The following is a 13,652-nucleotide window of genomic DNA, read 5'->3' as shown; positions in this document are numbered from 1 at the left end:
TTTGGCACGTTTGTTCGATCTTTTGAATACATTGTTGTTATTAATATGGGCAGTTATGTCGTGCTAAATAAAAATAAAAAGTAAATAAATACACGTTTTAGCACCAGGGAGTACATTCCCTTTAATAGGGATAGATGGTTGAACCTTTAGGTAGACTTTGTGCAGCCAAACGTATGCAAGGATATAAACTATAAAATGGTCTTACCATTTGGTTTATTGTTTTAGTTAAGTGTGTGTTCTCTTGCGTTTTCCTCACTTTTCAATCGGTCAGCGCTTGTTTTATACACACAGGGCTAAGAAGAGCATACAGCTGACATTTTATAGATGTTAGAACTAGGGATGCACGATATTGGTTTTTTGAAACTGATACCGATGCCGATAACTTCCTGCTTCTCAAGACCGATACTGATAACCGATAATAATATAATATATATATATTAAATGTACCTGTAGTTTTTGCACAGCTGGTGGTAAAAAAAAGACTAGTAGTGAGCAAATGACATGAGCATTACTACTATGAACAAAACAAAGCCAAGAACAATTTTGACTCTCGTCAAGCGCCATCATTTCTATGATGAAGTTAGAGATCGTTTTAGCCCTGGGGTCGTCTCCGGCAAACTTCTTGCCTTTTTCAAAAGCCTCGTCGATAGGTAAAAGCCCTGGTGCCTTTGCAGCTGGCTTTGGATTCGCCGCTAGTTTAGCAGCGCAGGCGTCTTCCTACGCTTTTAACACACCATCGTAGCGATGGCGATGTTTCAGGTGACTAATCAGGTTGGAAGTATTATAGCTCGTTGCCTTTTTCCCTCCTCGTGGAACTTCTGCATTGCATTTGTTAATACAAATAGCAAGCGAACTATCTAACTCTGAAACTTTGAAATAGTCCCATACTACCGGCGACATGTTTGTTTACTGTTCTGGCTTCACGGCCGCACACCATTTACGTCACAGCCAGGCATGAGTTAGGGAGCGCTGGATTTGTGAAAAACTCCCCTCTTACTTTAAACCACTAATACCACAGTACTGGCAAAACGGGAGGAGCCGAGTGAAAACAAGCGCCCCATATCCCAATCCACCCACACCGCAGTATTTTTTTCTTTTTTTTTACCCAAAAAATATATTTTATATTATCGGGGCTATTAATACTGGTATCGGGTTTATCGGGATGACGTCATAATTCCTAATATCGGACCGATAATTATCGTGCACCACTAGTTAGAACACTTCTCTATGAGCTACAACAAACCAAGAGTCTCCTCTGCTTTTCTGCAAGACTATCTTAAACAACTTTGAAGAGGCATCTTTCAGCCCTTTAATGGGATTTAGAGTATTGGTCTACAGATGAGACAATAATCACCATGACCGCATATGTACCTCCAAAGACATCATATCATAGCAGCCTTATGACATGCTGTTATAATAGCAGGAACAACAACAAACAAAGGCCTGCCCCCATTGGCATGCCAATATAAACACATTTTTGTGGCATTGCTCATATTTGTATTTCTCTAACAAATCTGTTTGACAAAGTAATTTTTCTGATATATAAGTAGCTAAGCTTTAATACTGATTATCATCTAACCGCAATAATAATAATTATGATATCATGCAGCGAGATTGTTGTGGCCTAGATAATCACACTGTGAAATGTTCATGTCGACACAAGCCTAATTTGAGGGCATATCTCAGTTATGGCTGAGCAAAAGAGCTGTTTTTTATCGGTTTAAGTCAGACTATAATTACCTGTTCTGCTTTTTGAAATACAGACTTGAAACACATGTTATCCGCCACATGTTGTTACTTTTTCTGTGAGGAAAATGCATTTGGTCATTTTCATGTTGTTGTTTTTTGGAAACTTTGCTGCACACAAACTGATGTTGAAGCATTTTTAAAAGGTAAAGAAAGTCATAGTACGAGTCACTTGTAAAAGCTATTTCCCCTTGAGCCTCTTGTGACTTACCACCTCTGTCTGTTACATATTAACAGTCTGCAGAATTGCAAAATAAGTCCTATTGTGCTCTGTGAACTAAACAGAGTAAGAGCCCAGTTGTACACACCTCCTACTCCTGTATGTGATGTTTTTGTATAACGCCCAGATGGTGTTCCTATCAGACACATGCAGATAACAACATCACCCAAGGTCTGATTCAGTTGTGTTCCACAGCAAATCGAGCATAAATCTCTTTCCCCCTTCCTTTTTCTGCACTCTCATTGCAGCTTATGTGGCCTCCGTGATAGATTGCTGAATGAAACTGGATCTGTGAAAAAAGGACAAGCACTCTGGGAGTTGCACAGCCTGCATGCCTTTCGCTCAACAGGGCGCTCGCTGGGACATTTCCTCAGTGGGGCTTTTTCAAAAGGGCTTGCGCTGCAGTTTCAGCTAAGGGCAGTACAGTAGGTCAACTGCAGATAGAGTTTCAACCTCTCTTTTGTGGAGGTGTCGGACAAATTAGACCTCACAACTGTTTACCCAGTCAAACAGGGACAGCTGCATCTCTCCACCCTCCGAAACCTGCCACTGACTGTTGCTCCTTTGGGGAGCCATCTGTGAGGAATAAGCAGGCACGGTGATCAAATGAGTGTTCAACAGCTTTACCTCTGTCACTGCTGGGGGTGATATGCATGGCCCCTTAACTGAATCAACATGAGCTCTGTGCATTATGGGATCCAGCTGCCATTTTGGTCTGTACTAATGAGGGCTGAGTAATGGTAGATGGGACAAAATGACTGCTATGCTTAAAAGCGTCTCTTGTGTACTGTAGTGGTGCTGTTGTATTTAATATAAAATTGGTCTTGGCTGGTAATAACCAGACAAATGTGTATATTGAATATTTCTTGGAAGTCTTCCATTCCAGAGAGATTTATTGAATTGTACTCTCCCAATAGTAATGAAGCATAAAATATGCTGAAATCCCCATACAATCTCTTCGGATGCTGCCATAGTTATTGGAGAAGCTTAAGGATTTGACTTGATAAGCCTATCGGGGTGAGCTTTATTTACACAACGGCTAATAGTCTGGGGATGTAATATGAATTCGGAATAATTTTAAAGTTTGTGGTTTAAATGCTGTTGTTTTGCAAATAAAAATTACGAGTGGAATACATAAAGTAAAAGTACTTTAGATATCCATTAGAGAGAAAAGTTACAATTCTTTACTTAGGTTGTAAAACACAAAGCAAACACACCATGGCTACTAATCAGATATAAGAACCCATGTACATAGGATCTTTCCAGGGCTCTACTTCGAACTGTCGGGTTGTATTTTGTACAAAGCACTAGGGCTGTACCCGAATATCCGAATATTCGTTCGTTGGAGTACTATTCGGGTTTCAATTTCGTTATTCGGATATTCTTTTTTTTCTTTTTTTGAATTTATTGAAATCTCCAATATCAACGTAAGAGCTTGTGCCCCTTCGGGGGGTGCTAACACTTAACCATAAACTTTATCGTTTACTTTCTCCGTCTTTATATGTCGATATGAATTTTCTCCGTTAATCTCCGTCACGTTGTTTCCATAGCAACAACAACTTCCTGTCAACAGCGCTAACTCTCCTTCAAAATAAAAGCATGTCCATAAAAAATAGGAAGCCAAGCCAAATTACACTTAAGACATATACAACTGCAACGAAAGTAACAAACACAATGCAATATCCTTTTCAATTTCAAAGAACACAAATTGGGTTACATTAACAAATAACTATAAAACAACAATACTGTAGAATAACAAATGAATGCCGTGAATAAACCGAAATACACGTGTTGAAGGGGTTCACTGCTGATTACTACGCCCCCCCCCCCCCGCGTGGGCCGAATATCCGCTGCTGATTACTACCGAATATCCCAAGCCCGAAAAATGGTATTCAGGACAGGCCTACAAAGCACAAAGAGAATCATCAGATTTCACGCCTGTTTGAGGCAGTATTGATCTCATCGTCCTTCCACCACTCCAGAGTCTTTTGTGCTCAGGCTTCCTCATTCTTCATGTTCTTTATCGCACGGGGGGATGAGAACTAGATGTGAGTGTTAATTATTTACCAACATGCAGTGAGCTCTTGGGGAACCGTAAGTGCTAGATTTTCAGATAATTCACTCTTTCTGGAACCAGTTCAACACCGTCAACACCAGTGATGAACAGCCTCTGAAGGGTTGAATTATAAGATGCAATAGAACCTTTTTCCCCCCAGAACAGAGAGGAGTATCAAGTGCCAGTACTTTATCCAGGGGGATTACCTGATGCCTTGTAACTGTGTTCTACCATGAGTACCTAATAGCTTGCACTATCCTCTCAGCAGTGGTAAACAATGAAATTAAATGGATAAGATGTCTCAATGCCAACCATTTTTTTTGTCCAGGAATTTTTCTATAAACATATCATTGTATAATAATAAGCTTTGGCTTGAACAGTTACATTTGAAGGATCCATACAAATGTTTCTTGCAGAAGATGTTTACCTCTCCTGATAGCATTGGTTGTACTATTTAAATTGGACAATTACTTGGCTGATGCTGCAGGCGAGTACTAAGTAGGTGCCAAGTCCAACGGTATTTATATGGCATGTGTTATTTACAAGAGAAACTCAATGTGCTTTACATAAATTATTCCCCTGAATAGTTTCAATATAGCACAACTAAAAACACATATTAAAGGTGGTAAAGATATTCATTTTCACAGCTATTTAAGACAAACACACAAACAAAAAACACATTGAGACATTTTCACATTTTCTTCTTTGCTATCAATTGCTGTCTGGACAGATTTGCAAATAGTAAGATAATATATAGAGGTCTTAAATATGTAACCTTAATCTCTTGAGGTTACGTTTTATAGACAAGATTTATTTTTCATGTTGATAAGCAGTTTTTCCAAATTAGACTGGAGTCTGTCCTGTCTTCAATTTGTTGAAAAATATAGAACATCGTGACCTTTTGACTATATTGTGTGAGCAAATACAACTCACCACTGTTCTCCCGAGACATACACTGGTTCATTCATGTTTTTAAGCTCCTCTGCTAATGCAAGATTACCATTGTGTGCTTGAGTTGAAAAGGCACAGCTCCATAAACCATGTGGGGGTGTGTGAGGCGAGCTACTCCTTATTTATCAGCACTGACACTATCAGCAGTACCTTGTGAAAAGAGAGCTAGTCATTCAGAACAGTGGGGCCACCTTGGCTGTCAAGCAGGATTTAAGCTACATTTCCCATGGTTGCCATGACGACTGTGGGAAGTGATTATGAGGAGAGGGTTTCGGAGCATTGCTGTCACACCAGTGGGTATTACCATAGTGGTTTGCGCAGTGATCATCTGAGAATCACTGGCTCGTGATGAAACAATTTTTTTTCTATACCAATGAAACACACAGTTCTGTGATGGCAGATTGTACTGTTTCTCTTTCAGAATTATTCACCTAATAATTCTCTGTTCTCTTTTCTTTCTAGGATAAAATGTGGTTAAATGGCACAAGAACGAGTAGACCGTGAGGATTCTCTAACCCTTGCCCCTGAGCCCCAACCGTCTGAGAGGGTGTCGGACCTCACTGAGGCAATCCTGGGCCGTTGGCACTAAAATGTCCCTAAGTGGTGGCACTGCAGGCGGGAAAGGTGTGGACTCTAATGCGGTGGACACTTACGATAGCGGTGATGAGTGGGATATCGGTGTTGGAAATCTGATTATTGACCTTGACGCTGATTTAGAGAAGGACAAACTTGAGATGTCTGGCACCAAGGAAGGCATGGCGGCACCACCCAGTGCAGTGGCAGCGTTGCCTGACAACATCAGGTTTGTTAGTCCAGTGTCTGGCTCTCAAGGCAAGGAGAGCAAATCCAAATACAAGCGCAGTAAGAACTCTAAAGACAATAGTAGCAAAGCCTCAGCTGGAGATGGGGGCAAAAAAGAAACTACAGGACGGACTCAAGGGGAGCCAACAGGCACAGCAGCAGGCGCAGGAGCTGCTGGCAACAATACCACCTCTGGAAAGAACATGGAAAAAGGGGGCAAAGCCTCCAGAGGTGTTCTAAGTGGTAAAAAGGAGAAGGAAGGGGCTGGTGGGAAAAGTAAGAAGGACAAAGCAGATGGAACCCCAGTTGTGGCAATAGCTGCTGCGGAGAAGGATGTTGTGTCTCAAGCCCAAGTGGCTTTGGGGAATAGTCGAAATGCGTCCTTTGAGAACACACCATCAACAGACTTGGCAGAATCCAATCAAATGGGGAATATTGCACTTGAACCTGTAGGGATAGTACCAGCATTGACGGCAAAAACTGAACCAGAGGAGGTGGAAAATGGTAACAGTGAATGCAAGACATTAAAGAAGGTGAAAAATGAAAAGGTGAGTTTTTCTTTTTCCTTTTTGTTTATATTGTCTGGACTTGTATGTTGCTTTGTAACATATTTCACTATTTAGTGTTGGGATGCCTTTGTCAATGGCCATTTTCTTATCCAGGTTTTGCTGGTCCGATTGTAAAGTAACCATTGAAATCATTGGTGTTTATAAAGTTGATGAAAGCAATATGCAGTTTTCAATACATTTGAATTAAAAGTTCAAAAATATTTAGGCGATTAGTCTCTCAGTACAAACATTACCACATACAAACATTCATCTGTTATGCTAGCACATTTTTGAGGTTGCTGTTAAAGTGTGCCTGAATTCAATTGTTGTCACTTGTTGGCAACAACTTTGTTATGTTTTATTTTCAACACTTATACAGCTGTGGGGTTGTTTTTCTCAGAGAAAAATGTCTCTGTGAAGAATACGGGCTGTCATCACCAGTTAAATCATGATGGTATTAATTAATACAGTAGGACACTTAGGAACGAACGCTGCAGGGTTCTTGAAGTGTTGCTTTGTGATAGCTATCATAGAGGTTGTTGAAAGCAGGCTTGGAGATGCTCTTCATTCCCCAAAGCTGTCTGACATGTGATGCATACAAAAAACTACGGCTGTTCTCTCTTTTATTACCACACTGTGAATAAGGACACCCTTGACGAGTATGATGCTGAGACTAGCTACAGGAAACATTGTTTTTTATCCTGGCAACATTTCATTTAAAAAGGAATTGCCTTCAAGTTTCAAAACATTTCTTATACAATGTTAAATATTAATACCAGCCAACATGAATTGCAATTAACCATGAAAGTGTTACATATGGTACACGAGTCAGTAGAACCAAGTTCTTATGTTAGACAAGATTGTAACTCACATCACATGAGCCTTGATAAAGTAAAGTAACTGTCACATTATGTTCCACTTTAATTTTCTTTCACACAATTTCTATTAAATCTTACAAGAACAATATAAAGCTCTGTGTAGCTTTTCACCCTCACTTATCTTGTTCACTCCTAGAGTTGATATATCGCTGTGTCTATTGTGTGCCTCGGAGCCTTTTCATACTCAGGCAGTATAAAAGACAGCAGAGCAGGGAGGTGCTGAGGACTGTTTTTGTCTGTCATCGTGTTCCATTCTTAATCCCACAAGCCCCAGCAATGCCTGGTGGAGCAGTGTGTGGGGGAGGGAGCTGGTGCAAAGCACGCCTTCGTCGTTTTTCCTGCTGCTCTGAAAGTGGCATGGGGGAAGGGCTGTGAGGAGGAAGCCTGTTTGATTCCTCAAATCCAGGACACCCAGCCATGAACACAAGCTGTAGAGTCTCCTTGGGCGGACTCCTTTGAAAGGAAATTTCAGGAAAGTCTTTGTAATCATAATGTATTTAGAATGAAAAGGCTTTCGTGGGAGAACCACATTAATTGGTTTTCAACACTGTATAAATAAAGGAAAGGGGTAACAACTGCTTTCAAACATCTAACTGATGAAATATATCCTGGAAAACATGAGGAAAAAATGATTTGATTGTTGCACACATTCATTTAGTCATGAAGAGCCGTTTTTAGGTTTTCAACTCCAGTTAAAAATAATATGTGCCTACAGGGTCTAACCGAGACTAGATATACAGTGTGTTGTATATTTAATTTAGTTGTGTACTTTCATTTTACCAATGTTTCCAACCATATTCAAACCTAGATAAATATAGAAGTTTAATCAAGCTAATGCTCAGTTTCATTTGGTCGCCTGTAATGGCCTTTTTGAAGGGTGGTTTTCTACCAGAAGCTCATAAGTTGACTTATCCCGTTTCAAGCCCCAAGTTTACACTACACTATAGATCTGTGTGGTAAAAGTTAGGTAAAATATAGACATTTTGTTGACTTGTGATTGATATAAATACATTCTGGGTCTATCTGTTTTCTGGATCATCCCTAAACCCTTTTTTGACAAGATGTGGATGACTCTAATTGTTGCTCACTAGTCGTATATATCCCAAACATTAAGAATGTACATTACAATTTGCTGCCATACATACTGTATGTTTTTCATATGCAATTTGACTGTAGAGCAGACTGGCTCTGTATAGATATATCCTCTGGCAACAGTAGAAATACAAAAGGTGCTGCAAATGAATAAGATAATCAAATAAATAATTACTTCTGAACCTCACTCGCACGTTGAAAATATATGGTTTTTAAAATATAAATACTTTATTTAATCTGAAAGCACTGATAGAAGATATCGGGTAATAATGAACATCAATCTATCCTATACATTTTCTTAAACCTAGATCGTTGTAGATGTTTTTAATAATATGAATAGTTAATTAAATAATACAAAAATCATTATTGAAGAAAACAATTACAGTTGGGAGAAAGATTTGGAAGTTTGTCAGCATCATTACAACTTGACTGGTGATTTAATATAACTAGCTGTCCCTCTCTCCAGCCGTGTAATCCACACATTAATCAGTATGTGTCCCTGTAGCGGTTCTCCATGGTCGAGGTGTAATAGCGCGGCTACATTGTCTGTGTCCTACGTTAAAGCTCCCCGAAGCATTGGCTCTTGAATGCTGTATAAATCATCTGTACTTCCTTAGTACAAGTGCTAACCACCTCTGAGTGTGTCTCACTCTCCCGCCTCTCATTATACAAATCTAGAGGACTAAGGCATTCGTTAGCTGCCTCAATGTGCCACTGGCCTTGATAAATGGAGCAGCCCTCATGGAAAATTACATTGGCATGTTACTTTGAAAAGTAGGGAGCCAGAGAAAGGAAAGGCAGCCCTTGAATGAAAGAGCAAAGCCAGCGCTCTGCATGGCTGCCGGTGTCCAGCCCGGGTGGTGGAGGGATCGCATGAGAGCTACCTCGAGCTTTCTCTCTTTGCCCTTCTGTGCCTGGCTGACTGTTGCTATTTTGTTTCAGCTCATTCGTTTCAAGTAGTGCCAGGGCTTTTAAAGGCTCTGCAAGAAAAGAGACTGACTTATTTTAAGAATGGGAGTAAATCATATCAAGAAGCTCACTACAAAGCGAGGCTGTTAGCTTACCTGTACTTGTTCTGCTAAAGTCGATAATGCTTTTTAAAAGACTGACAGCACTGTAGTGCTTGTTCAAACATTTTTGGATCTCCTTCACATCTTGTGTAAGCGTGTATCCTGAGCATTCACCTAAATGTGCACACTTTGCAGACATTAGTGATGTATTAGGCTGCCAGTTCAATCATCAGAACGGCTTTTCGGAAGGTTGAATAGCGTTGTAAATCCCCTCCCCCACACCTTTCCAACGTCAGATTAGGGGCGGCTGTGTCTGATCATTTCAAGTCAGGGTTTGAACTTGTCTGTCAAACTCTCTGAATATCTTAATTTGTTAAGCCTTCACAGCCTTCTTATAATCACACATTTAGACAGTTACATTTTAAATAAATAACCAAACGTATAATTCTGATCAATGCTCAATTCCACAGAAAGCTGATAAATGATAGTGTTGAATGATAGTATTGCGCTATCAGCCAGCCCCAGGTTCATTGCTGTTGTGATATCTGTGTTGTTGCCTCCGTCTGTTTTAAGCTTTACCCTCAGGGAGTCCCTCACTACTACAGGAAGAAAAACATTTGACACTAATTGTTTTCCACGTCTGCTATTGGCAGCTGCATTGACAATATCATGTGAAATGGTTTGAGCTTGTAGGCAAAACAAAACACTAGACTACATAAAGTATGAAAATAAAATCGGGGACGTTTATACCAGACGTGTAGAACATTTTGTTCCTTTGAGTCACTGAGCAGCTGCTAAAATGGATATTAACAAATGTAGAAATGCTAACATTGGTTGAGCCTTTTATATTTTAATTTAATGTGAACATGCATGTCCCGGAGATACTCCTTTTTTCCACAGGCTAAGGCGCATACCATGCATAGTTTCATACCACAAATCGTCAAGGTTTATAGTGTCTTATCCCTCCGCTGACATGCCGTTGCAAATCAAAACAGCCAGTAGAATCTGTGTTAATCTAAATGGCTTGTGTAATCACTTGATGGAAAAGAAACGGCAGCAAAACGCAGATCTTTTTTAAAATGTCCTTTTCACGGGTAATGAAATACTTTAACTTTGAAAACTTCTGCAAATTGGTAAAAGAAAAACCTCACATTTTACCAACATATATTCTTTGATAACATGACATGAATCAGTTCATTTTTTGTATTATCTTACTGTTTATCAAACACAACCTTGGACTTAATAGAGGACTTATTCTGAGATGGGAATGCCTATGAGTTTTTAATAAATCTCAAGCTGCCACAAAACTAATAGATAGCTTCCAAAATTATTTGGCTCTCTAGTCATTTGATACTCAACCAAAACGCTGCCAAATGAAAGCAATGTGAATGTTCATCCAACATGTTTGCGCTTGCTGTCCCTCTTTCTTTTATTGGAGGAAGTCAATCATACAGTAATAATAATGAAACAGTGGAAGTAGTAAAAATGTTTTAAAAGATATATTATCCTTCCAGATTATGCCTCAGTCGTGCAATTTGTACATTAATGGATTAAGGCAATGTAAAAAATAATTGTTTGTATTTTATTGCAATATGTTCATTGTTTTATGTTGCAAACCCCCATGTAGTATTCAGGGGTATACATTAAGGGTAAAATGCCACTGGCCCTCCGGGCCGGTGGAATTTAATTATCACTGGCCCCACCATTGTAACCACTGGCCCGGAGCATTCGTCCAAAAAAAAAAAATCTACTTATAATGAAGAAAATTAACACATTTGTTGCAATAGTAATTTATGCACTAACTACATACTACTTGTACTACACCATTTGAATCATCAGTTCTTCCTCATTTTCCTCAATTGTTCATATTTGGTTTATTAAAATAATGATATTGTGGTCATTGTTAAAAAATGTCTGCTATTATTATAAGTATTATTATTTGTATAATGTGCTTTCTGCCTTCCTGTCATTAGGAGTTAGAAATGTAATGGCTATGTGATAGATTAGATTAGAACCTTCATTATCCTAAACTGCTGGGACATTTCCCTATAACCAATACCTTTATATTTTCTACTCTTCACTTACTTGTCAGCATAGGTCGGCATTGATGTACAGAGCCAACAAAATACCTTGTTTATATTGGCATCATATTGAGAGGTGCAGCCAGTGACGCATCCTAAAACCAGGAAGTAAGCTGCTGGTTCCCTCGACAAAAAGCAATGGGATTTCTCCACAGGGTTTTGGAAAATAGCTGGAAATAAGGTCTGTGGAAAACGAACCTGTTTGATAAATGCACGTTTTGTTCAGCCGGATAATCTCCACATGTCTACCCTACTTTTATAATTTTCGAATCATAAATCTAATCGATAGATTATAAAAGGGTTTTAGGATGCGTCACTGCACCACTCTATAGAAGCCAACTCCATCGATCAAGCTGGCTGAAACTTTCTCTCCCTCTTCTTATCATGCTCCCCGTCACTCTCCTTTAACTTCTCCGGTGACTTTCTTTTATTTGAAGATTGTTTTTTGCCCGGCGCTTGGCCGGTTACCGCTGGTATTAAAAACATTTTTGGCGAATGGTTAGGTGGCGCGATAGTCTGTAGTGAAGGAGAGCGCTCACGGGAGCCTGCTCACGCTACGCTCCGCAGCAAACAGCTGTTTGCTTTTCACCCAACAACGACAACCGCCTCACAAAACGCTATGTTGTAGTATTAATAAACTAAACAATTTAACAAAATTGCAAGTCTAAATACCAATACCACAGGACAATTCTTTTTTTTAAAGCAATATTTTTATGCTGGCCCGGGGTGTCTAAATAGTGCTTCCGGGCCAGCGAGCCATTTATAATGTCGAGCCCTGGTATTTATATGCGCTTATTTCCATCACTAATAAGCTTTCTGCATCTCTGCATAGGGCACAGCTGCACTCAATAGCAGTAAGGAATCTATAACGTTACAAACATTTTCAGATTGTTGTATTAACTAGTCATCAACCTTCACCCTAGAAATCCATATTAGAGAATCGTTGTAGCATAAACCTCCATTATACTAGATTCCTCACAGCCCACACAGCAGACCGCACATCCAGATATTGAATTAGAAGAAGAATGTCACGGCCCACAAAGTTTATAGTCTCATTGCTCATGAAATCCTTGTTGAATGGCACCACAGGCTTTTTGTTTGGAAATATTTAACACTGGAACCAGGTATTTCCACTCATAAACACTGCTGCCTGCAGTCACCTTGACCTCAGTGGATATTAGGGGTGTAACGGTTCACAGAATTCATGGTTGGGTATGTACCTCGGTTTGGGGGTCACGGTTCGGTACGGGTTCGGTACAACAAGAAAAAGAAAAAACAAGTCCCAAATGCATAATTCCAGGTTTGTTTTTTATTTATTTTGAACAGTAGTGCAAGTTTCAGTTTAAAAATAAAGAACTTTAACATTTTGAATAATTAATTTTATTACAGTTAAAAACAAACCACAAACAGTACCACACACACTCAGATGGCCGTATTATCTATAATGGCTGATGTCAAACAAAAAGGTTCAATAAGCTGTAAAACAAAAAATAATGTCTTGAAAATATTACAAAATAAATAATAAGATAGTGTTTCAATCACTTTTAATCACAATCAATAAAAGCTGGGGTCCTCTACTATTGCATAAGGGCGCAGCATAGCCGTTGAAAAACATATGCCAAAAGCTTCCGTTATTTATTCGTCATATTTTACGGCAACTCAAGAGGGCCATCACGGTCAAATTTCGAACATTTAAACATAGCCGACACTTCATTCTTTACTTTGTCCGTTATTATATGTAGAAGATTATACTTTTTCTCCGTCATGTTGTTTCCTTAGCAACAACTTCAAACAGGCATAGCCTACACTTTATTCTTTACTTTGTCCGTTATTATATGTAGAAGATATTAATTTGTTCTCCGTCATGTTGTTTCCATAGCAACAACTTCAAACAATAACAACTAACCGCTAGCCGCAAAGCTAGCATCACAGCCACTGCTCCGTTTTCGGAGACTTTGCACACGTTTTTCACAAACATTTTCACACGCTAGGAGTACTTCCAATAGCTTCGTCTTGATCTGTAGATGTGATTTGATGTGTCGTGTGTCCCCCAACTCCTCTCCAAAGTTCAGATATTTAATAAAATACTCAGGGGAGTTTACTGAATTGTCATGCCCAAAGCCAAGCACTAGCCCCTGGGTAAATTAAGAGGCTGATCTCGGGCACTTTTGTCCACTTTCCCTGGTGGCCGAAACTCAAGCCAGACATCCATGGAATCGTCTCAGAGAGTAGATGATCAGTGGGGCCTTGTTTTTACTGAATGATGTGT

General features: G+C 39.5%; 1 protein-coding gene across 1 annotated transcript in view; it reads left to right on the top strand.

Moving 5' to 3' along the window:
* LOC117549356 (zinc finger protein 609-like) overlaps window positions 1-13,652 on the top strand; it is a 101,894-nt gene that overhangs the window by 41,382 nt on the left and 46,860 nt on the right. The window contains 1 exon segment of the mRNA XM_034221202.1: window positions 5,436-6,322. Coding sequence (XP_034077093.1) covers window positions 5,564-6,322 — 759 coding nt within the window. The 5' untranslated portion in view covers window positions 5,436-5,563.

Source organism: Gymnodraco acuticeps, unplaced genomic scaffold, assembly GCF_902827175.1.
Source record: "Gymnodraco acuticeps unplaced genomic scaffold, fGymAcu1.1, whole genome shotgun sequence".
Lineage (NCBI taxonomy): Eukaryota > Metazoa > Chordata > Actinopteri > Perciformes > Bathydraconidae > Gymnodraco > Gymnodraco acuticeps.
This window is presented reverse-complemented; position numbering and strand designations above follow the sequence as displayed.